A 25,219-nucleotide genomic window follows, 5' to 3' on the forward strand; every position below is an offset into this window, starting at 1 on the left:
GGCTCAAGCCATCCTCCTGCCTTGACCTCCCAAAGTGCTGGGATTACTGGCATAAGCCAATGTGCCCAGCCAAATTTTTCTTTTTTTAATGTGAATTTTTTACTTCTACTTGAAATTCCAACTTAGCATGAAAAATCATTTGCATTTTCAGAACAAAGGAGGCCATCTTCTGGCTAAGCTGAAAAAAAAAGTCATTATAGGCCTGAGGCACCATTTTAAACATGATGTTGCTTTTTCGGGTTGCATTATGAGGAATTCTGTGTGTACAAAATACCTCAACAGAAAGTGAAAGCAGCCCTGGGCGATCCGGGGACAAATTCATTGAGTCACTGGATAAATACTTCCTGGGTGCTTCTGGGGGCCAGCTGCTGTCACGGGCGCTGTCACAGCAGCAGGGAATAACCAAAGTCCTGTCCTCCAGGAGGGCGCTGCACGATAGTCCACGGAGACACGGGGTAAGCAAAATAACTCAACGCGATCTGATGGTTCTCATGCCGTTGGGAAGAATAGGGCAGGCGGTGAGAGCAGGGGATTGCACTTTCTCACGGGCTGGTCATGGCCAGCCTGGTGGGTGAGGAGGAGGGTGAAGACACAAAGCTGGGGAAACAGGGAAGCGCATTTGAGCAGAGGGAACTGCATGGGAAGGGCCTGAGGGTGGAATGCCCAGAATCTGGAATGGTCCAGAAGGCAGTGCGACTAGAGCGGAAGGAATGAAGGGAGATGGGGTCACAGAATAAAGGGGGTGGAACAGGGGGTAGAGGACACCATGACGGACTTCACAGGCCATCGCAGGGCAGAGAATAAAGGGAGTGGAACAGGGGACACCGTGATGGATGTCACAGGCCATCGCAGGGGCTCCGGCTTGTCCTGAGACCCCACGGGGGTTTCCAGCGGAGGAGGGACACGGGCTACGTTGTGATAGGGCCTCTTTGGCGCTGTGCGCGGATGGAAATGGGGGCGAGAGCAGAAGGAATCGTGCAGGTCCAAAATACAGACGAGGCAGGCTGGCGCACGGTAGAGGCGGTGCGCGTGCAGGGGCGTGCGCTCAAGGTCAGAAGAAGGAGAGGAGACTGGGCTGGCTCCCCAGTTTGGGATCCTCACGAGGGACTGCAGGCAGCCCTGCCTGCCGTGGGGAAGTCAGCAGGATGAAAGGGTTTTGGAGAAGCGCGCAGGTGTTTGGACTTGGATATGATCAATCTTTGAAATGCCAATCAGACATCCACAGAGCGTGCTGCACTGGCCGCTGTATGCAGGGGACAAGACTAGAGCTCCAGGGAGAGGCCTGAGCCGGAGTCAGAAACTGGGTGTCATCGATAGATAATATTTTTTAAAGATTGAGATAAGTCCACACTGTAACATCTCCACTTTAAAGTGCACCGTTCGGTGGCTTCTAGCACATTTACAAGGCTGTGCAAACATGCCCTCTACCTAATTTCAGAACGTTTCCACCACCCCAAAAAGAAACCCATCCACTTCAGCATTCTCTCCATCCCTCCCCAGCCCCCAGAACCACTAATCCATGTCCTGTCTCTGTAGATTTGCCTGTTCTGGAAATTTCATAGGAAAGAATCATGCACTATACAGCCTTTTGTTTTATTTATATTTTAGAGGCAGGGTCTTGCATCTCAGGCCATCTGTGTGGCTGCAACAGAAGACCCCAGCCTGGGTGATGTACAGAGAGCAGTATTTCATTTTCTCATAGTTCCACAGACTGGGAAGTCCAAGATCAAGGCGCTGGCACCTGGTGTCTGGTGAGGGCCTTCCTCCTGCACCCTCACACGGCAAAAGAGCAAGTGAACCAGCCAGCCTCCCCCTGCCCTGCGTGATGCCCCTTCATGAGGGCCCAGATCCCATTCACAAGGAGCCCTCATGGCCTAACCACATCTCTTTTTTCAGGTAGTGTTTTGCTCTGTCTCCCAGGCTGGAATGCAGTGGCATGATCATAGCTCACTGCAGCCTTGACCTCCTGGGCTCAAGCGATCCTCCTGCCTTGGACTCTCAAAGCACTGGGATTATAGGTGTGAGCCACTGGTCCAGCCCCAAGCATGCCTCTTAATGGCCCCATCTCTTAATACTGAATTTTGGAGGGGACACAAACCATAGGTACCAGGTGACCAGAGACCACCCCTGTAGCCTGAAGCCCCCTGGAATGAGCTAGCCAATCCCCAGGTGTGCCCTGCCCCACCGTGCCTGGAAACTCCAATAAAGGCCATGGCCTCAGCCTGCCCTTGCTCCTGCTCCTGCCCAACCCGTGTTCCCCCGGTGTGGTGTGGCGAGCCCCTTCTCCTGCAGCAAGCATCGGTGATAAATTCCTCTTTCAACAGCACGGGCCTCCTGTGTCACCACTTAGTCACTCCATAAATGACAACCCCATGGTTACCAAATGAGCCATTCTCCGTGAACAAGAAGGTGAAGGAGAGAGGTTGAGAGTGTGAGGGATCATGGGCGGGGACTGGGAGGACACCCATAAAAACTGGCGCCAACTGGCCGGCTTCCAGACCTGGCTCTGCCCACTACGGGGCTCTGAGTCCTTATTCTTTCTTAGACTCAGTTTACTCACCTGTAAAATGGGAATAGCTAATTTGCTATGGGGATGGTGTGATGATTAAACAAGAACTCACAGGCTACGGGGCCCACCATGTGGCAGGAGCTTCGGATGTAGCCCAGGGTGGCCAGAGTTTCCTTTTTTTTTTTTTTTTGGAGACGGCATCTTGCTCTGTCACCCAGGCTGGAGTGCAACGGCACCATCTCAGCTCACTGCAACCTCCACCTCCCTGGTTCAAGAGATTCTCCTGCCTCAGCCTCCCCAGTAGCTGGGAATACAGGCACCTGCCACCACACCCAGTTAATTTTGTATTTTTAGTGGAGACAGGGTTTCACCATGTTGGTCAGGCTGGGTCAAACTCCTCACCTCAAGTGATCTGTCCACCTCGGCCTTCCAAAGTACTGGGATTACAGGCGGGAGTCACTGTGCCTGGCCCCAGAGTTTCCAATTTTAAGTGACGCTAGGAACCAGAGGTTTTGTGAAATCTTTCTTTTTTTTCTTTTTTAAGACGGAGTCTCACTCTATTGCCCAGGCTGGAGTGCAGTGGCATGATCTTGACTCACTGCAACCTCTGCTCCTGGGCTCAGGTGATTCTCCTGCCTCAGCCTCCCAAGTAGCTGGGACTATAGGTGCACCCCACCATGCCCAGCCGAATCTCCCACTTTTAAATGCTGGCAACTAATTCAAATAAAGCAAGCAGAAAGCTGACTGCACAGGGGTGAGAACCAAACATGGCCTGCAGGCTGTCAATTTTCAAAGTCTGACCCAGACTGAGGAGGTGAGAGTGAGAGTTGAGAAACAGGTATAAAAAGTCACAACTTTGGGAGGCCGAGGTGGGCGGATCACAAGTCAGGAGATCGAGACCATCCTGGCTAACACGGTGAAACCCCATCTCTACCGAAAATACAAAAAATTAGGCCGGGTGCAATGGCTCAAGCCTGTAATCCCAGCACTTTGGGAGGCCGAGACGGGCGGATCACGAGGTCAGGAGATCAAGACCATCCTGGCTAACACGGTGAAACCCCGTCTCTACTAAAAAAATACAAAAAACTAGCCAGGCGAGGTGGCAGGCACCTGTAGTCCCAGCTACTCGGGAGGCTGAGGCAGGAGAATGGCGTAAACCCGGGAGGCGGAGCTTGCAGTGAGCTGAGATCTGGCCACTGTACTCCAGCCTGGGCAACAGAGCAAGACTCCATCTAAAAAAAAAAAAAAAAAAAAAAAAAGTCACAAACTGGCCAGGCGCAGTGGCTCACACCTGTGATCCCAGCACTTTGGGAGGCTGAGGTGGGCGGATCACTTGAGGTCAGGAATTCGAGACCAGTCTGGTCAACACAGCAAGCCCTCATCTCTACTGAAAATACAAAAATTAGCTGGGCACAGTGGCTCACACCTGTAATCCCAGCACTTTGGGAGGCCGAGGCAGGAGGATCATTGGAGATCAGTTCAAGACCAGCCTGACCAACATGGCTTATACAAAAAAAAAAAAAAAAAAAAAAAAAGCCAGGCATGGTGGTGCATGCCTGTAATCCCAGCTACTCAGGAGGCTGAGGTATGAGAATCGCTTGAACCCGAGAGGCACAGGTTGCTGTGAGCCAAGATTGCGCCACTGCACTCCAGCCTGGGCAACGGAGTGAGACCCTTTCTCAAAAAAAAAAAGAAAAAAAGTCATGAATTTACTCTCAGTAAAGCCTGCCCGTAACCCATGAGCCCAGGCTGTTTGCTGCTGCTGCTGCTGTTCGGAGTCACCTTTTCCTGGAAGGAAGCGTGCCACTGTACCAAGCCAGAGATGGCTGCCGTCTCCATGACAACAAGCACGCGCTGGTGCTGCCTGCCTGGGAGGGGAGAACAGCGCGGGCGGGAAATGGAGAGCCTGGGCTAACCTGGGCTTACAAACTGTGGTGACAAACGTCTACAAGTCCTGCCTGGCACTCCCACCTTCAGGCCCCAGGCTAATGTCTTTTGATGGCTTTCTGGTCAGAGAGTTTGTTTTGGGAAGTCAAGCTTTTTCAGGTGCATCCTTCTAAGCTGAATTTTGGGATGCAAAGCTGGCGAGCCCCACTGATCTCATTCTGTTCATGTGGCCGCCAAGTTCAAGGGGACGTCGAGGCCTAGGGGATGGAATGGACCCATCTGAGCCACCCACGTCCCCTGGCCCAGAGCTCTTTCCGTGGGGCCATGCTCTCGTTTGCTCCGAAGGGACGGAGTAGGCTTGGGTGTGGTCCACACTTCAGACGGACACGGGTGGGATCTGCAGGTAGAGGCAGGTGGCGAAATGTCTTAGGGACAGCCAGGAAGATGGGTCATTCTCTCTCTGTGTATAATGATTTCTACTGAACACTGCATTGAATAACTCAATGGGAACACACACACACAAAACCCAAAAAACATTTAGAGTCCAAGGAAAAACTCAAGTGGAAATAAAGATTTTCCTAGAATCACAGGCTGAGAAATGTCATCGTTCGTTCTTTCTAAAAACAAGGACTTGGCCAGGCGCAGTGGCTCACACCTATAATCCCAGTGCTCTGGGAGGCCAAGGCAAGAGGATCACCTGAGGTCAGGAGTTCAAGACCAGTCTGGCCAACATGGTGAAACACTGTCTCTACTAAAAATACAAAAATCAGCCAGGCACGGTGGTGTGTGCCTGTAATCCCAGCTACTCGGGAGGCTGAGGGATGGGAATCACTTGAACTCGGGAGGCAGAGGTTGCAGTGAGCCAAGATCACGCCACTGCACTCCAGCCTGGGCGACAGAGTGAGACTCCATCTCAAAAAAAAAAAAAAAAAAAAAAAAAAGCCACATAATTAAAAACAAGGACTCTTTCTTCCCGAACACAGCTCATCACCTATTTCTCTATCACCCCCATGGCAGACGGAGATGAAGGCTGAGGCCACCCAGCTGGAAACGGAAATATCATAGGCCCTGTGATGGTTAATACTGAGTGTCAATCTGATTGGACTGAGGGATGCAAAGTATTGTCCTGGGTGTGTCTGTGAGGGGGGCTGCCAAAGGAGAGTCACATTTGAGTCAGTGGACGGGGAGAGGCAGCCCCGCCCTCACTCTGGGTGGCCACCATCTAATCAGCTGCCAGTGCGGCCAGGGTAAAAGCAGGCAGAGGAACGTGGAAGGACTGGACTGGCTCAGTCTTCTGGCCTCCATCTTTCTCCCGTGCTGGGTGCTTCCTGCCCTCGAACATCAGACTCCAAGTTCCTCAGTTTTTGGACTCTTGGGCTTGCACCAGCAGCTGGCCAGGGACTCTCAGGCCTCTGGTCACAGACTGAAGGCTGCTCTGTTGGCTTCCCGACTTTTGAGGTTTGGGGACTCGGACTGACCCACCCCTGGCGTCCTTGCTCCTCAGCCTGCAGACGGCCTAGCTGGGACTTTACCTTGTGACTGTGCAAGTCACTTCTCCTGGATAAGCTCCCTTTCATGGAGACCTGTATCCTGTGAGTCCCGTCCCTCTAGAGACCCTGACTCATCCAGCCACCGACTTCCGTGACCCTGGAGAACACCCGCACTCCAGCGTTCTGGCCTTGGCGCACCCAGGTGGAGGGCGCAGTGCCTCAGGGGCCAGAAGGACAACGTGCCCTGCCACACCAGATGCTGATGCACCCAGTCAAGTCCTTCATCAGGGAGAGTATTTTCAAGTCTGTTTTACTGGCAGTAAGATGATGTTTCAATTGCTGTGTGTACACACACCACACACACACACCCCCCAGAATTTCATTTTTTGGCACTTCTGTTCACAGGGGTTTTATATTCAAAATGCATCTTACACATTCATACCCATAACAGTTCTGATTGTAACTAGTTTTTTTCTTTCTCTTTTTTCTGACCATGAAACCCTTAGGTGCAGTCTCCACGTGAAATGCCCATTTCAGATCCAGAAACCCCCAAGATGTCCCAACGTATCAGAAAGGAGTTCTGTTAACTCAATCCTTGGGAAGATACCAAAAGGACTTTTTTGCTTTTTTGAGTCAGGGTCTTGCTCTGTCTCCCAGGCTGGAGAGCAGCAGCACAATCATAGCTCCCTGTGGCCTCAAACTCCTGGGTTCAAGTGACGCTCCCGCCTCATCCTCCCGAGCAGCTGGAACTACAGGTGTGCACCACCATGCTTGGCTAATTTTTTTTTTTTTTTTTTTTTTTTAGAGATGGGGGTCTCACTATGTTGCTCAGGCTGGTCACAAACTCCAAAGCTCAAGCGATCCTCCTGCCTCGGCCTCCCAAAATGCTGGGATAACAGGCGTGAGCCACTGCACCCAGCCCGAAAGGATTTTATTATCCCAGGCTCACTTTCAAACCGTCTTCTTTTGAATGGAGTCAAGAAGCCAGCTCCAAACCGGGACCCGCCTGGTTCCTCAGGATGGAGCCACCATAGGGCGTCAGGTTCTTGAGGTGGGAACTGGATTCCAGAGCCTGGGCGTCAAGTTTCCCGAGCCTCAGGGGCGAGCCAGGCTGTGCAGCAGTGGGACTGATGGGCTTGTCCTCTGCTCTGAGAAGGAACATGGTCCCATGTGGAGGCGGCTGCGTGGTGAGCCCCACCAGGCAGGTGCTTGAGAACACCATCCTGACAATACCATGCCGATCACGCCAGAGAAAGCATTAGCTACGTGCCCTCCCAGAAGCAGCAGCGGCTCACTATAGCAACAGCTTTTTACTCTTGTGCACCAAACTGGCCCACATCTCAGGAACAAGGAGGGGTCGTCTCCTGTTCCAGCCCTCTCCTGCTGCTTTGAGAAACCGAACGGCCTGCAGAGCCCCGTCTGTGCTGGCTCATGAGCCGCTCATGTCAAGGGCAGGACAAGATGGCAAACCCAAGGTTCTCATGAGCAACTACAACCGGCCTCAAACCACCAATCTGGACTCAACCAACGACTCAAAACAACAGACACCACTGGCTCTTTATACATCCACGGCCAAACGACACTTAAAACAATAGACACTCCTGGCTCTTTAGACATCCACAGCCCAGTGACACTCAAAACAACAGACACCCCCGGCTGTTTATACATCCATGGCCCAACGACACTCAAAACAACAGACATCCCCAGCTCTTTATACATCCATGGCAAGGGCCTGGGGACATTACAGGTCACTCTGCTCCCGAGGGACAGAGCTCACCACAGACTTCACCTCCTGAAGCAGGACTGGCCTTCCCAGATCCACAATGACGCGGAATCAAAGCCATGCCGCCTCTCCACTCTCCACCAACCGCGACAAGTAAATGACTTGCCGTAGGTCCATTTAAAAAGGCAAATGGAACTTACCTTAGGGGAGAAAAACCTGCCCAAAGCAATATATCCACCAAAAAAAGAAGTGTCATTCCCCAAAATATTTACAAATTAACTTTCTAGCTAAAAGAAATCTGGCAACTTTAAAATTAAAGTTGAGCCGGGCGCGGTGGCTCAAGCCTGTAATCCCAGCACTTTGGGAGGCCGAGACGGGCGGATCACGAGGTCAGGAGATCGAGACCATCCTGGCTAATACGGTGAAACCCCGTCTCTACTAAAAATACAAAAAACTAGCCAGGCGAGGTGGCAGGCACCTGTAGTCCCAGCTACTTGGGAGGCTGAGGCAGGAGAATGGCATAAACCCGGGAGGCGGAGCTTGCAGTGAGCTGAGATCCGGCCACTGCACTCCAGCCTGGGCGATAGAGCGAGACTCCGTCTCAAAAAAAAAAAGAAAAAAAATTAATTAATTAATTTAATTAAATTAAAGTTGAACAGAGCACGGTGGCTCACCTGTAATCCCAGCACTTTGGGAGGCCGACACAGGTGGATCACTTAAGCTCAGAAGTTTGAGACCAGCCTGGCCAATGGCAAAACCCCGTCTCTACAAAAAATTCATTTAGCCTGGTGTGGTGGTGTGTACCTGAAATCCCAACTACTTAGGAGGCCAAGGAGGGAGGACTGCTTGAGGCCAGGAGGTTGAGGCTGCATTAAGTTATGATCGCACCACTGTGCTCCAGCCTGGGTGACACAGTGAGACCCTACCTCAAAAAATAACTGAAATAGGGCTGGGCACGGTGGCTCACGCCTGTAAGCCCAGCACTTTGGGAGGCTGAGGCAGGCAGATCACCTGAGATCAGGGGTTTGAGACCAGCCTGGCCAACATCGTGAAACCTTCTCTCTACTAAAATACAAAAATTAGCCGGGTCTGGTGGCATGCGCCTGTAATCCCAGCTACTGGGGAGGCTGTTTGATTGCCTGAACTCGTGAGCCAAATGTTGCAGTGAGCCGAGATCGCGCCACTGCACTCCAGCCTGGGCAACAGAGTGAGACCCTGTCTAAATAATAATAATAATAAAATACAAAGAGTATGAACACAAGGTTTACAAGTCCCCTTTCTAAGTGTTTTCCTTATTTTTCTAGGGCTGCCTATTTATCTTGATCAGGGCCTTTGTCCCATGACCCCCAGAGCCCCAGGAAAGAACACCGATATTCATTACACTCACGTGAAAAGACTGTTTTCCAGGGCCATTCGAAAATGCTTTTAAATCTGATGTATTTGTTCTGATCATTCTAAATACACATGTTGGTAGACCCAGACAAGAGACAAATACAAAATAAAACTATTAAAAATCCAGAAACAGAGAATATGTTTAGGGGAGGAAAAAAGTCTCCTAGGAATTTACTTCTGCCCCAATGTGTATGAGCTAATTTTCGGTTCTTTTTTTTATTTTCTTTTTTTTTCTTTTTTGAGGCGGAGTCTCGCTCTGCTGCCCAGGCTGGAGTGCAGTGGCCAGATCTCAGCTCACTGCAAGCTCCGCCTCCTGGGTTCACGCCATTCTCCTGCCTCAGCCTCCTGAGTAGCTGGGACTACAGGCGCCGCCACCTCACCCGGCTAGTTTTTCATATTTTTTACTAGAGACGGGGTTTCACCGTGTTAGCCAGGATGGTCTCGATCTCCTGACCTTGTGATCTGCCCGTCTCGGCCTCCCAAAGTGCTGGGATTACAGGTTTGAGCCACCGCGCCCGGCCTGGTTCTTTTTTTTATTTTGAGATGGAGTCTCACTCGGTTGTCCAGGCCGGAGTGCAATGGCGCAATCTCAGCTCACTGCAACCTCCACCTCCCAGGTTCAAGCGATTCTCTTGCCTCAGCCTCCCAAGTAGCTGGGATTACAGGCACACACCACCACACCCAGGTAATTTTTGTATTTTCAGTAGAGATGGGGTTTCACCACGTTGGCCAGGCTGGTCTGGAACTCTTGAGCTCAGGTGATCTGCCTGCCTCAGCCTCCCCAAATGCTGGGATTACAAGTGTGAGCCACCACACCTGGCCTAACTTTTGGTTCTAAAACAAGATGAAAAAACAAAATCCACACTTCAAAAATATTCAATCTACCTAATTTCTTGTATAGGAGCTCAGACCCCAAGTCCTATTATTTGAAAAGGTTTCCAAAAAATATACTTCAATCCAAGTTTTTACCTGCAGCCAGCAGCTGCCTCTCAGATTCTCTTCTGAGGAGTTCAGCCTCTAACTCAGATTCTCTTCTGAGGAGTTCAGCCTCTAACTCAGATTCTCTTCTGAGGAGTTCAGCCTCTAACTCAGATTCTCTTCTGAGGAGTTCGGCCTCTAACTCAGATTCTCTTCTGAGGAGTTCGGCCTCTAACTCAGATTCTCTTCTGAGGAGTTCGGCCTCTAACTCAGATTCTCTTCTGAGGAGTTCGGCCTCTAACTCAGATTCTCTTCTGAGGAGTTCGGCCTCTAACTCAGATTCTCTTCTAAGGAGTTCAGCCTCTAACTCAGATTCTCTTCTGAGGAGTTCGGCATCTAACTCGTATCTCAGCCTTGCTGAGAAGGGCTTGAAAAAGACCACAGCGGCACTGGAAGGGGCAAGTCCCCCTCGCTCCTGCAGGGTCGTGCGCCCTGAAAGAACAGGTGCAGCGGAGGCGCAGTGACTGATTAGGATGTGCAAACAGCTTGAGGGGTCCACGGTCTCACTTTCCTGGGGCTTTCTGGACCTAGTGGTAGGAGTCCATTCAGGGGCATGCGCCCCGGCCCCCATGGTGGCGACATCGGATTCTCCAGGGCAGCCTGTGCTCCTTGGACCTAAGCTCAAAGGGACGGGGCTGGCCTTGGCGGGTGGGGTTTCCACTGGAAGGACCTGGAGGCCTGCAGGAGGGTGAACGTGGCGTCTGGGCTGGGTATGACCAGGTTGGCTTCCTTCTGAAGCCGGTCGCAGCCACACCTGGCAGACAGGGGCTCCCATCGGAGGTATTAGCAGGTTCTGTCACCAGCACTGGGCTGCCAAGCTGCTCCCACGGTCAGCATGGGCTCCGGGTCTTTCTCAAGCTACCTGCTGCCCAGGACACATTTCTGAGAGAGATGGGTTGGGTCACCATTACTTTCCCAGTGACACGGGGCCATGTGCTATCTCAATGTCCCCACTGCGGGGAGGAGCTCTTGTTTTTTTGTTTTTTTTAGACAGGGTGTCGCACTGTCGCCCAGGCTGGAGTGCAGTGGTGCGATCATAGCTCAATGCAGCCTCAACTTCCTGGCCTCAAGCAATCCTCCCTCCTTGGCCTCCCAAAGTGCTGGGACTACAGGTGTGCACTGCCACGCCCGGCCATGTCTTTTTTAATGTTTGAAGGATGTAGCCCTAAACTACTATCTGACCGGGCCCGAACTAGCAGAGCAGGGTGCAGGTGACAGCGTAAAGGATGGCAATAACACAGTCTACCACAGGTGCCACTGCTAAGCTGACATGGTCAGGGCTGGGTTCGACACCATGGCTGCCTCTCTAGGCTCCGGCAGCCCTGACTGTGAGTGAGGCACTGGCCTGGGCTGATTCCTAGCCGAGGCGACCACTGGGCCCCCACATCAGTCCAGTGACTTCCCCCAAGCCTCAGTTTCCTTATCAGCAAAATGGGCTTCACAACACTGATCCCAAGGATCACGTGAGGGCTCAGTCAGTATCAGGTGCCCGGGACTCACCTCACACGGAGAATCAATAACCAGCAGCGAGCATCCTGCCCATGACTAATAGAGTGTGATGGCATTCCAACCCTGCCTCCCACTTCCTGAAGTTCTCCAGGGGAAGGAGTCCAGCTTATAATGTATGCTAACAGTGTCAGAATTTAATTGCAGGGAGGAAGTGCCTGTAATCCCAGCACTTTAGGAGGGAAAGGCGGGAGGTCCCTTCAGGCCAGTTCAAGACCAGCCTGGGCAAAATAGCAAGACCCTATCTCTACAAAAATAAAAATCGCCAGGCATGGTGGTGTGCACCTGTAGTCCCAGCCACTCCAGGAAGCTGAGGTGGGAAAACTGCCTGAGCCCAGAAGTTACAGGATGGAGTGAGCCGAGCCTGTGCTACTGCACTCCAGCCTGGGCAACAGAGTGAGACCCTGTCTCACAAACAAACAGACAAACAAACAGACAGACAGAGATTCTCTGGACAGGACATCAAGAATTACACCAAAAGCCAGTAGTCCTCTAACTTAGATTTAACAAGAATGCAAAGACACAGCTAGCCGACTGTGTAATACTGGTGGAACTATGACAAAACCGCTAAACGAAGAGAAAGGTAACGGCAGAGGCCGCCGGCCGTCACCTCCCACCACTCTGCATTTCTAACACGCCGCTTTGAGCTCTCACTGCTTCATGACCAGTGTGACTTAAACATTACAGACCCTGTTGGAGCTCCTCAGCTATTCTCAGCTAAAAAACTGTGCTCGGTGCTAATTTTTTTTTTTTTTTTTTTTTTTTTTTGAGACAGAGTCTCCCACTCTGTCACCCAGGCTGGAGTGCAGTGGTGCAATCTTGGCTCACTACGACCTCCGCCTCTCAGGTTCAAGCGATTCTCCTGCCTCAGCCTCCCGAGTAGCTGGGATTACAAGTGCCTACCACTACATCTGGCTAATTTTTTGTATTTTTAGTAGAAACGGGGTTTCAACATGTTGGTCAGGCTGGTCTCGAACTCCTGACCTCAGGTGATCCGCCCGCCTCAGGCTCCCAAAGTGCTAGGATTACAAGTGTGAGCCACCGTGCCTGGCCTGAGCTCAGTGCTAATTAAAAGCACTGCTGCATTCACTTTTCCACATGGGATTAATGTTTCATTCTGAATACTTGCAGCACTAATTCAACTTCTAAAAAAACTATGAGATTCATAAGACCATATAAAATAAAATAAAGATAATCATCATTATCAACAGGTAACTGTAAACTTTTCTCATACCTTCAAGAGTGAATGTGCATCCCATTCTCACTGACCAACAATTAAGCAGCTCAGATACCAACCCTATTTATGGATGAAAATGTCAAGGAAATTCCTACCCAGGGCTATGATTATCATTTTTTGTTCATTTGTTTTAGAGACAGCGTCTTGCTCTGTTGCCCAGGCTGAAGGCTGGTGTCACAATCCCAACTCACTATAGCCTCAAACTCCTGGGCTCAGGTGATCCTCTTCCCTCTGCCTCCCAAGCAGCTGGGGACTATAGGTGCACACCACTACATCTAGCTAATTGTTAATTTTTTTATAGAGATGGGGGGAAAGGTCTCATCATTTTGCCCAGGCTAATCTCAAACTCCTGGGCTCAAGGTGGAGTGAGGTGGCGCGATCTCGGCTCACCGCAAGCTCTGCCTCCCAGGTTCATGCCATTCTCCTGCCTCAGCCTCCCGAGTAACTGGGACTACAGGCGCCCACCACCACGCCCAGCCAATTTTCTGTATTTTTAGTAGAGACGGGGTTTCACCATGCTGGCCGGGCTGGTCTTGAACTCCTGACCTCATGATTCGCCCGCCTCGGCCTCCCAAAGTGCTGGGATTACAGCATGAGCCACCGCGCCCTGCCTGGTTATCAATTTTATAAGCTAAGAAAACCTACCCAGCCAGGCACGGTGGCTCACGCCTGTAATCTCAGCACTTTGGGAGGCTGAGGCGGGCAGATCACAAGGTCAGGAGATCAAGATCACGGTGAAACCCCGTCTCTACTAAAAATCAAAAAATTAGCCAGGCACAGTGGCGGGTGCCTGTAGTCCCAGCTACTTAGGAGGCTGAGGCAGGAGAATGGCGTGAACCCGGGAGGCGGAGCTTGCAGTGAGCCGAGATCACGCCACTGCATTCCGGCGACAGAGCAAGACTCCACCTCAAAAAAAAAAAAAAAAAGGAAAACCTACCCAAAACTCCTAAAAAATAAATTGCCGTCTTTGTTTTGGCAATTCTTGAAACAGGCTTTTGTAAATACTGCTGTCCAAATGCTGCCATAAAATTGGTACACAAAATCTGTTATCTGATCAGTTTTCTCATGGCAGGTTATATAAAACATAGGTACTTTTTTCTTTGTTTGAGACAGTCTCACCCTGTCGCCCAGGCTGGAGTGCAGTAACGCAATGATCTCAGCTCACAGCAACCTCCACCTCCCAGGTTCAAGCGATTCTTCTGCCTCAGCCTCCCAAGTAGCTGGGATTACAGGCGTGCGACAACATGCCTGGCTAATTTTTGTATTTTTAGGAGAGACAGGGTTTCACCATGTTGGCCAGGCTGGTCTCGAACGCCTGACCTCAAGCGATCCGCCTGCCTCAGCCTCCCAAAGTGCTGGGATTACAGTCATGAGTCACCACGCCCGGCCAAAACTTATATACTTTAAAAGCAGCCAATGTTTCTAAACAAAAGTCATTTCCTGCAAGAAAGAATGTCTAGTTAACCTAAAGTCATTCAAATAATGCATATCATCTTGTTTCAAGGTTTTATGAGACTGAAATGCATTTTGCTATGATTCCAGTGTTATTTTGAGTTTTAGTTCATAGCTTACTCTTTTCTTAAGGAAGAACACACTCTCCCTGGAGCAATTCTAAGGAGGGACTAACTCAACAACTCAACACCGGGTTCGTGGCAGTTTCACACCCTTGGTTATGTGTGTACTATATCACCTAAGCCATCAGAACACAGAAGGTAGCTGCACTAAAACGCTAAAACGTATAAGCACATTAATTCAAATCAAGACAGAAGCGGCTACTGAAGTTTAGCAATTACCTATTTGAACAACGTAAATATTCAATTTCTCCTGTGGAAGGTAATTTTAATAGCAAGCATAATATTCAAGTGATTTTCCACGTCTGATGGAAGAATGCGAGGGAGAAAGAAAGAAGAGAAAGAGAAAAGAAGGAAGAGCTAGCAGGCAGAGGGGTGGAATGTGTCCAGAAGTTTCTACCAGCCTGGAGTGCTAGCCAAGTCAAGCCACTTTAACTGAGCACCAGCCAGCAAAACACCACTGAGGATGAAGAAAGCAAAAGAGAGAAGATCAAAGAAAAATTAAACGTTCCGTTCTGGGAAATCAGCAGGTCATAGATTCTTTCCCTAATAGGAAATCCATTACTAGCCAAGTACTCCATCGGAGAAACCACTCCAAGCGCAGGCAACAGGTGCACTCCTCATTCCCACAGCCCTAGTTTCCAAGCCCTGGGTGGTTTCTCTTTGTGATTCCACTGGAAAGGGCACAGCAATATCACAGCCACTGGTGGAAGGATCGGCACTGCCGCTCCACCGCTGGAGGCTGAAACACCAGCCTGGATCTCTCTTTCACGTGCTGAAATGGAGTAGGAACACCGAGGGGGAGCAAAGACCCCGGAGCTCAGCAGACGCCCCTCTATGAGGTGCCCAAGGGGTGGTTTGTATCTGTGGGGGCTCAGCAGGGGCTGTGACCCACAAGGTTATAGCAAGCTAGCAGCTGGAAACCGACACAAGGGTGACACGCAGAAATCATCAACTGTTGTGGGGGGGATCTGCTCCCTCCAGAGATGCCAGCCCTGGCTTTCAGACTGGGACTCTAGTCTTGGGGGCAGACGGAAGGGCTGAAGATAGCAGAGATGCTCCGAGGAGCAGGCCTGGGAGAAGAGTGTAGAGTGTGTGTTTGTACATTCAGGGTACAAACTTACCCTGTGTCCCTACCCACTGAGCCCTCCTGCCCCTGGCCAGTTCCCAGTGTGTCCCCATCCCCTGCCATCTCTCCTCCAGGATCCTTTCTCTCTCTCCCCTCCCAAACGACTAGATATTTAAGACCTAGAAAAGGATCATAAATACCCAAACACTCAGTGCCCTTTCTCCCGCCTCACTGTCCCAGAAGGGTCCCAGTTCCCTGGAAACCCAGGTGCCCACCCTCTTATTTGACCTCAGGACCTCCTCCCACATCTTACTGGCTTCCCGCCAAGTCTCTGTCCCCCTTCCCCAATCAGGCCTCAGTTCCCCACACCAACCTCTGTTTCTGCCCCTGCCTGGGGTACCCTCCCAGGTCTCTGCCTTCTCCCCTACCCCCATCATCAGGGTCAGTGAACCCTACAATCGAATGTGGCTGTCCCCTGCCCAGCCGGGAACCCTCCCAGCTCTCTGCCTTCTCCTCCTCCAGCAATCGGGGGTTAACACCCCTTTGCCCTTCCCCTCCTCCTGCCCAGCCGGACACCCTCCCAGGTCTGTATTCTCTTTCCCTACCAGCAATCAGGGGTCAGCTCCGCTCTAGCCCTCTCCTGTTCAGTCAGGCACCCTCCCAGGTTTCTGTCTTCTCTCTTACCCCCATCAGCGGCCAGTTCACCCTCGACTGTGGCTTCCTCCTGCCCAGCTGGGAATCCTCGCTGATCTGTTTTCTCCTCCCCTACCAATAATCAGGGGTCAGCTCCCCTCTGTCCATCCCCCTGCCCCGCCAGGCACCCTCCCAGGTCTGTGTCTTCTCCTACCCCGGCAATCGGGGGTCAATGCCCCTCTGCCCTTCCCCTCCTCCTGCCCAGCCAGACACCCTCCTAGGTCTGTGTCTTCTCTTCCCCTACCAGCAATCAGGGGTCAGCTCCTCTCTGCCCATCCCCACCCCCTCCCCGGCCAGGCACCTCCCAGGTCTCCTCTCTGCATTGGGTCAGTTCCCGTCCCCTCCCCCTCCCCGGCCAGGCACCCTCCCGAGTCTGTTCCCTCTCGCTGCCCCCTCCTCGGGGCGTCCCCATCAGGGGCTGACCCCCTCACCCCGCAGAGGCCCAGGCCCAGGCCCCCTCCCACTTCAGAAGCCCCCTCCCGCTCCCGCCGATAGACACCGTCGGCTACAGAGACGTCTCAGCCGGAGCCCCGGAGCCCGCGTCCCGCCCGGTGCCGAACCTGAGGCAGCCCTGCCGGCTCCTCCCGGCGCCGCGGCTCTCCACAGGCCAGGGGTCCAGGTTGGGGCTGGGGCTGGGGCCGGGACTAGGGCTGGGGCCTGGCCCGGGCCAGGTGCGCGGGACGGGAGGAGGGGCAGGCGGGGTCCTGGCCAGGCTGCAGGAGCCGGGACTGTTACCTGTACTGCAGGCCGCTGCCCTGCGCGAAGCCGAAATAGTGACTTGCAGCCATCTTGGCGTCTTCCCCGAGCCCGGCGTGCCCCCTGACGTCACCGGCCCCGCCCCCGAGCCGCGTGCCGCTCGCGCCCAGCCACGCGCCCCAAGCCCCGCCCCCTGCGCGAAGCCCGCACCTTCTCGCTTCCTTCTCTTAGGTTGGGGAGACACCGCCTCGTGACCCGCCCGGCAACGAGGCCCCGCCTCCTACGCAGAGCCCCGCCCTCCTCTTGACTACCGAAATGTGGAGGTCTCTGCTCAAGCCCCGCCCATGCTAGAAGCCCCGCTTCTTTTTTGGAGCCCCACATTCCCTTTAACCACTCACATATGGAGGTATCTGATCAAGTCCTGCCCATGCTACAAGCCCCGCCTCTTACTCAGAGCCCTGCCTTCCGTTTACTCACTCATAGGTGGTCTCTGCTCAACCCCCACCCATGCCACAAGCCCCGCCTTTTTCTTGGAACTCTGCCTTCCCTTTAACCACTCAGATGTGGATGTCTCTGCTCCAGCCCCATCCATGCCACAAGCTCCGCCTCTTTCTCGAAGCCCCACCTTCCCTTTAACCACTCAGATGTAGAGGTCTTTGCTCAAGCCCCACCCATGCCACAGGCCCCGCCTCTTACTTGGAGCCCGGCCTTCCCTTTACCCGCTCAATTATGGTCTCTGCACAAACCCTGCCTCTGTTTCCGAGCCCCACCTTCCCTTTAACCACTCAGATGTGGAGGTCTCTTCTCAAGCCCCACCCATGCCACAAGCCCCACCACCACAGCCAGCTAGTTTTTTAATTTTTTGCATCTAGCCTCAGAATGATTCTTCAGGAGGCCCCATGGTCTCTGCCTCCTGTGTTCACAACCTGATATAAATAAATGATAGGCCAGGCACAGTGGCTCACATCTGTAATCCCAACATTTTAAGAGGCTGAAGCAGGAGGATCTTGAGTCTTAGGAGTTTGAGACTAGCCTGGGCAACATAGCAAGACCCCGTCTTTACAATTTTTTTTTTTTTAATTAGCTGGACGTGATGGTACATGCCTGTGGTCCCAGCTATTCAGGAGGCTAAGGTAGGAGGATCACTTGAGCCTGGGCGGTCAAGGCTGCAGTAAGCTGTGATTGTACCACTGCACTCCAGAGTGAGACCTTGTCTCTAAAAAGAGAAAAGAAAGGGCTAGGCGTGGTGGCTCACGCCTGTAATCCCAGCACTTTGGGAAGCCAAGGTGGGCAGATCACCTGAGGTCAGGAATTCAAGACCAGCCTGGCCAACATGGCAAAACACTGTGCCTACTAAAAATACAAAAAAAAAAAAAAAAAAAAAAAAAATTAGCCAGGCCTGGTGGTGCACACCTGTAATCCCAGCTACTTGGGAGGCCAAGGCAGGAGAATCACCTGAACCTGGGAATCAGGATGCAGTGAGCCGAGATCACACCACTGTTCTCCAGCCTGGGCAACAGAGTCATACACTGACTCAAAAAAAAAAAAAAAAAAGAAAAGAAAAAAGGAAAAGAGAGGAGAGGAGAGGGGAAGGGAGGGAGAGGAGAGGGAAAGGAGAGGAGGAGAGGAAAGGGAAGGGGAGGGGAGGGGCAGGGAGGGAGGGAAAGGTAGGAAGGCAGGGAGGGAGGGGAAAGAAAAGAAAAGAAAAAAGAAAAAAGAGAGAGAAATAATTGAATGAATAAATAAATAAATGGAGGCAAACAGACAAATGTCTTATGTAAAAGAATTCCTAATTTGTGTAGCTACACTGCCCTTAAGGAGATAGAGAGTAACTCTACACCTCTTGAGTGTGGGCTGTGCATAGTGACTTCCTTCCCAAGAGTGCAGCGTGGAAGGAGAGGGAGGGAGAGTCACTTGACAATATTGAAACCTGACAAGCAGCAGAGCGTTTGGCGGTCCCGCAGATCTGTCTCCTGCTTCAACAGTGTTTGGACGGAACAGATCCGGGAACTCTCTTCCAGCCTCCGACCACCCTCCGATTTCCTCTCTACTTCCAACCTCCAGGACCATCTTCTCAGTCCTCTCCTGCTTCTCGGACCAGCCAACACCGTTTCTGTGGTTAGCTCCTTCTTGCCGACCAACCGTGTGCTCCCAGATTCGTCAGAATTATTCCATCGCCTGGTCAATTTGCACCTGCGGGCCTCCTACACCTCCTCCCTCCGCGCTTCTATTTCCACCACCATGATGTGGCTCCGGAAGGCGGGGGCCACTTCTTCCATGAATTGGCCAAGGAGAAGCGCAAGGGCATTGAGCGCCTCCTGAAGATGCAAAACCAGCGTGGTGGCCCTGCTCTCTTCCAGGACTTCCAGAAGCCAGGTCAAGATGAGTGGGGTAAAACCCTGGAAGCCATGGAAGCCGCCATGGCCCCGGGAACCGCATGGCGACCAGGGTCTTTTGGATCTTCATGCCCTGGGTTCTGCCCCCACAGACCCTCATCTCTGTGACGTCCTGGAGAGTCACTTCCTAGATGAGGAAGTGGGCCGCACGCGGTGGCTCACACCTGTAATCCCCGCACTTTGGGAGGCCGAGGCGGGCGGATCACCCTAGGTCAGGAGTTTGAGACCAGCCTGGCCAACATGGCAAAACCCCAACTCTACTAAAAACACAAACATTAGCCGGGCGTGGTGGCGCACGCCTGTAATCCCGGCTATTCAGGAGGCTGAGGCATGAGAATCGCTTGAACCCTAGAGGCCGGGGTTGCAGTGAGCCGAGATCACGCTACTGCACTCCAGCCTGGGGAATAGAGTGGGGGGTCTTTGAACGCTAGACTCCAAAAAGCATCATAAAAAAAAGAAGAAGGTGGGTGACCCCCTGACCAGCCTCTGCAGGCTGGCCGGCCCGGAGGCTGGGCTTCATATCTCTTCGAAAGGCTCACTCTCTTTTTTTTTTTTTTTTTTTTTTTTTGGAGACGGAGTCTTGCTCTGTCGCCCAGGCTGGGGTGCAGTGGCCGGATCTCAGCTCACTGCAAGCTCCGCCTCCCGGATTTACGCCATTCTCCTACCTCAGCCTCCCGAGTAGCTGGGACTACAGGTGCCCGCCAACCCGCCCGGCTAGTTTTTTTGCATTTTTTAGTAGAGACGGGGTTTCACTGTGTTAGCCAGGATGATCTTGATCTCCTGACCTTGTGATCCGCCCGTCTCGGCCTCCCAAAGTGCTGGGATTACAGGCTTGAGCCACCGCGCCCGGCCAAGGCTCACTCTCAAACACGACTAGGAACCTACTGAGCCCAGCAACTTCTGAAGGGCCCCTCATAAAGTAACAGGGCTTCTGCCTAAGCCTTTCCCTCCAGCCACTAGGCAGTTTTTTTGTTTATTTGTTTGTTTGTTTTGTTTTGTTTTGAGATGGAATCTTGCTCTGTCGCCCAGGCTGACTGCAACTTCCGCCTCCCAGGCTTTGGTGATCCTCCAACCTCAGCCTCCGGAGTAGCTGGGTTTATAGGCACACGCCAGCACACCCAGCTAATTTTTGCATTTTTAGTAGAGACGGGGTTTCACCATGTTGGCCAGGCTGGTGTCAAACTCCTGAGCTCAGGTGATCCACCTGCCTCCGTCTCCCAAAGTGCTGAGATTATAGGCGTGAGCCACCACGCCCGGCCCAGTCTATGGTATTTTGTTGTAGCACCCTGAACAGACTAAGATGCCCACTTTGAACACTAGACTCCAAAAAGCATCATAGAAGTCATGGGCTTCTGTTAGATGGGTGTGGTGGCAGGTGCCTCAGGAAGTTGAGGTGGGAGGATCACTTGAGCCCAGGAGGCAGAATTTGCAGTGAGCCAAGATCACACCACTGCACTCCAGCCTGGGTGACAGAGCCAGACCCCCTGTCTCCAAAAACAAAAACAAAAACAAAAAACAAAACAAAAAAAAGGGATCGGGCGCATGCCTGTAATCCCAGCACTTTGGGAGGCAGGCGGATCACCTGAGGTCACGAGTTCAAGACCAGCCTCGTCAGCATGGTGAAACCCTGTCTCTATTAAAAAATACAAAAATTAGCCAGGCGAGGTGGTGGGTGACTGTAGTTCCAGCTACTCAGGAGGCCAAGGCAGGAGAATTGCTTGAACCTGGGAGGCAGATGTTGCAGTGAGCTGAGATCGTGCCATTGCACTCCAGCCCAGGTGAGAGAGTGAGACTCCGTCTCAAAACAAAACAAAACAAACAAAAAGGAAGTCTTGGGTCTTGGGCATCTATGAACTTTTGCTTTGCTGAAGTCTTTCAAATCAGTTGGCTTTTTGACAATGGAGTATTACGAGAGCATTAAAGTAAGAAGTGCATTCAGCAGGTACAGGACTACTAATTCTTGGACAGGCTCCATGGAGAGCCCAGGGTGCTGCAGGAAGCCACATTTGATGATTTAGCGGATGGCACTCTTCCATCTGTATCTCCATGACCATGTGTGGCCACCAGGAATGGTCTGGTGGGTCTGGCCAATGCAGCTCCCCCTGCCATGCCCTGGCTAAAGTCCAACAAGGTAATTAATTGCACATGGCCTCTCTCCAAGTCCCTGCCATTCTAATTAGGTAACGAAGGCTGCATCTCTTTACAAAGGATCTGCTGTAGTGTTTTCTCGGGCTTGCATTTTTTTCTCTTATGTACTACAAGGATTGTGCCAAATGCTTTCCATGCAAAATGTAATCTAGTTCCCATAATAGCCTTCAGAAGGCACTGGCTCATGCCTGTAATCCCAGCACTTTGGGAGACCGAGGTCGGGAGTTCGAGACCAGCCTGGCTAACATGGTGAAACCCCATCTCTACTAAAAATACAAAAAAATTAGCTGAGCATGGTGGTAGGTGCCTATAATCCCAGCTGCTCAGGAGGCTGAGGCAGGAGAACCGCTTCAATCCGGAGGGCAGAGGTTGCAGTGAGCTGAGATCAAGCCACTGCTCTCCAACCTGGGTGAAAGTGTGAAACTCTGTCTCAAAAAATAAAACAAAACAAAAGAAACAAAAAAACAGCTTTCAGAAGTAGACACGGGCCAGGCATAGTGGCTCAAAGCAGTAACCCCAGCTACTTCGGAGGCCAAGGCAGGAGGATCGCTTGAGCCCAGGAGTTTGAGACCAGTCTGGGCAACACAGGGAGACCCCATCTCTACAAAAAATACAAAAGTTAGCCAGGTGTGGTGGCGTGTGCCTGTAGTCCCAGCCACTTAGGAGTTTTTTTTGAGATGGAGTCTCACTCTGTCGCCCAGACTGGAGTGCAGTGGCGCGATCTCAGCTCACTGTAGCCTCCACCTCCCAGGCGCAAGCGATTCTCCTGCCTCAGCTTCCCAAGTAGCTGGGACCACAGGCGCGTGCCAGCATACCCAGCTAATTTTTGTATTTTTAGTAGAGATGGGGTTTCACCATGTTGACCAGGCTGGTCTCGAACTTCTGACCTCCTGACCACCCACTTTGGCCTCCCGAAGTGCTGAGACTATAGGCGTGAGCCACCCCGCCCGGCCTGTATCAGGTATTCTTTTAGGGCAGAATTTTTCCTGCTCAGTACTGTGGACATTGGGACCAGATTGTTCTGTGGATTGGGGCCTTCCTGGGCACTGCAGGGTGCTGAGCAGCGTACCTGGCCTCCACCCACTCCATAACAGCAGTATCCCCCAGTCGCAACAATCACAAATGTCCCCAGAAATCGCCCGGTGTCTGCTGGGGGCGGGATCAACCCCCCCGCTCCCGCCAGGTGAGAGCCACAGGTCTAGAGGTTAAAGATACAAAATTGTGGATCTCTCATCTCACATGAAGCTTACATTACAGGTGACAAAGGGACAGATAAACAAAAACATATGCAAAGCAACACATGGTGCCAAGTACTATATATGTTTGCTATAATTTTATTGAAGATTTTTTTATGGCTAGGCACTGTGGCTCACACCTGCAATCACAGAACTTTGGGAGGCCAAGATAGGAGGCTTATTTGGGCCTGGGAGTTTAAGAGTAGCATAAGCAACATAGGGAGAATCCATCTCGAAACAAAGAAGGAAGGAAGGAAGGAAGGAAGGAAGGCCGGCTCTTCCCGCCATCTTGGCTCCTGTGGAGACCTGTTGGGAACGGGACTTCCAAAAGGAACTATATCTGGAAGGCTGTGGTCCAAGGCCATTTTTGCCAGCTATAAGCGGGGTCTCCAAAACCAAAGGGACACACAGCTCTTCTTAAAATTGAAGGTGTTTATGCCCGAGATGAAACAGAATTCTATTTGGGCAAGAGATGCGCTTATGTATACAAAGCAAAGAACAACACAGTGATTCCTGGTGGCAAACCAAATAAAACCAGAGTCATCTGGGGAAAGGTAACTCGGGCCCATGGAAACAGTGGTATGGTTCGTGCCAAATTCCGAAGCAATCTTCCTGCTAAGGCCATTGGACACAGAGTCCGAGTGATGCTGTACCCCTCAAGGATTTAAACTAACGAAAAATCAATAAATAAACGTGGATTTGTGCTCTTGTAAAAAAAAGGAAGGAAGGAAGGAAGAAAGAAAGAAAAGAAAAGAAAAGAAAGAAAGGAAAGAGAGAGAGAAAGAAAGAAAAAGAAAGAAAGAAAAAAGAAAAGAAAAGAAAGAAAAGAAAAGAAAAGAAAATTAGCTAGGTATGGTGGTGTGCGCCTGTGGTCCCAGCTACATGGGAGGCTGAGGTGGGAGGATCACTTAAACCCCAGAGGCTGAGGCTCCAGTGAGTTGGGATTGTGCTGCTGCACTCCAGCCTGGGCAATAAAGCAAGACCTTGTCTCAAAAAAACAAACAAACGGCCGGGCGCGGTGGCTCAAGCCTGTAATCCCAGCACTTTGGGAGGCCGAGACGGGCGGATCACTAGGTCAGGAGATCGAGACCATCCTGGCTAACAGGGTGAAACCCTGTCTCTACTAAAAAATACAAAAAGCTAGCCGGGCGACGTGGCGGGCGCCTGTAGTCCCAGCTACTCGGGAGCCTGAGGCAGGAGAATGGCGTAAACCCGGGAGGCGGAGCTTGCAGTGAGCTGAGATCCGGCCACTGCACTCCAGCCCGGGGACAGAGCGAGACTCCGTCTCAAAACAAACAAACAAACAAACAAACAAAAACGAAAACTAAGGCCAGCTTCAGTGGCTCATGCCTGTAATCACAGCATTTTGGGAGGCCAAGGTGGGAGGATTGCTTGAGGCCAAGAGTTTTGAGACAAGCCTGGGCAACATCATGAGACTCTATCTTAAAAACAAAGTAAAAAACAAGTCTGGAAACGTCACAAATTCCACCCATAAGATGGGCTGGTTGAAGAAACTGTAGAATTTAGTATATGCAGCTGTAAAACAGAATCAAGATTAGCTTTAGATGCTGGTTGAAGTGATCTCCAGGATGTATTAATAACTAGGTAAAGAAAAGTGTGTAGTGTGTGAGTGTGTGCAGGTGGGTGGCTGTGGGGGTATATGTGGGCGTTGTTATAAAAGTATTATATATATAATATATATATAGTTATGTTAAAAGAATGAAAAGAAAGAGCCAAGACTGCAGATTTTATATGTGTGTGTGTGTGTGTGTGTGTGTGTGTGTATATATATATGTTTGTGGGTTTTTTTGTTTTTTGTTTTTTTTAGATTGAGACAGAGTCTTGCTCTGTCGCCCAGACTGGATTGCAGTGGCGCGATCTCGGCTCACTGCAACCTCTGCCTCCCGGGTTCAAGTGATTCTCCTGCCTCAGCCTACCGAGTAGCTGGGATTATAGGGACCACCACCCCGCCTAGCTAATTTTTGTATTTTTAGTAGAAACGGGGTTTCACCGTGTTGGCCAGGCTGGTCTCAAACTGCTGGCCTCAAGCGATCCACCCGCCTCAGCTTCCCAAAGTGCTGGGATTACAGGTGTGAGTCACTGCACCCAGCCCACAAGAACATTTTCTACATGCTCACCTTCAGAAAAGTTTCGAGATCCTACAAAATCTAGCCCTTTGTGCCTTTCCAAACTAATTCCTCAGGGATGGCCAGCACAATAATGGCTCCTAAAGATATCCACACCCACTGGGTGTGGTACGTATGCCTGGGCAAAATAGCAAGACCCATCTCTACAAAAATTTTAAAAATTAACCAGGCGTGATGGCATATACCTGTAGTCCCAACTACCAGGGAGGCTGAGATAGGAGGATCGCTTGAGCCCAGGAGGTTGAGGCTGCAGTAAGCCATGATCACACTCCTGTACTCCAGCCTGGCTACAGAGCAAGACCCTGTCTCAAAAAAATTAAACTAAATTAAAAATTTTCCATTTTTAAATTAAATGAAAACAGACAGGGTCAGGTGCAGTGGCTCACACCTGTAATCCTAGCACTTTGGGAGACCAAGGTAGGCATATCACCTGAGGTCAGGAGTTCGAGACCAAGCTGGCCAATATGGTGAAACCCCATTTCTACTAAAAATACAAAAATTAGCCTGGCGTAGTGGTGGGTGCCTGTAATCCCAGCTACTCG

At 51.4% G+C, this 25,219-nt stretch overlaps 2 protein-coding genes across 33 annotated transcripts in view; one reads left to right on the top strand and one right to left on the bottom strand.

The window, feature by feature from the left end:
- Nucleotides 1–16,869, bottom strand: part of ZFR2 (zinc finger RNA binding protein 2) — a 60,630-nt gene extending 43,761 nt beyond the window's left edge. For 27 of the 32 annotated variants that reach the window (XR_013409572.1, XM_077979316.1, XM_077979315.1 and 24 more), the window contains exon 1: nucleotides 16,791–16,869. Coding sequence is in view for 20 of the 32 variants with exons in the window: in XM_077979316.1 (XP_077835442.1) it covers nucleotides 16,791–16,843 (53 nt within the window). In the remaining 12 variants the exon portion in view is untranslated. Of the gene's footprint in view, nucleotides 1–16,046; nucleotides 16,128–16,790 lie in introns of all 32 variants that reach the window. The other 5 variants (XM_077979314.1, XM_077979313.1, XM_077979311.1 and 2 more) reach the window with 1 other exon arrangement.
- Nucleotides 1–25,219, top strand: part of ATCAY (ATCAY kinesin light chain interacting caytaxin) — a 112,039-nt gene that overhangs the window by 43,206 nt on the left and 43,614 nt on the right. The window lies entirely within an intron of this gene.

Source organism: Macaca mulatta, chromosome 19 (genome assembly GCF_049350105.2).
Source record: "Macaca mulatta isolate MMU2019108-1 chromosome 19, T2T-MMU8v2.0, whole genome shotgun sequence".
NCBI lineage: Eukaryota > Metazoa > Chordata > Mammalia > Primates > Cercopithecidae > Macaca > Macaca mulatta.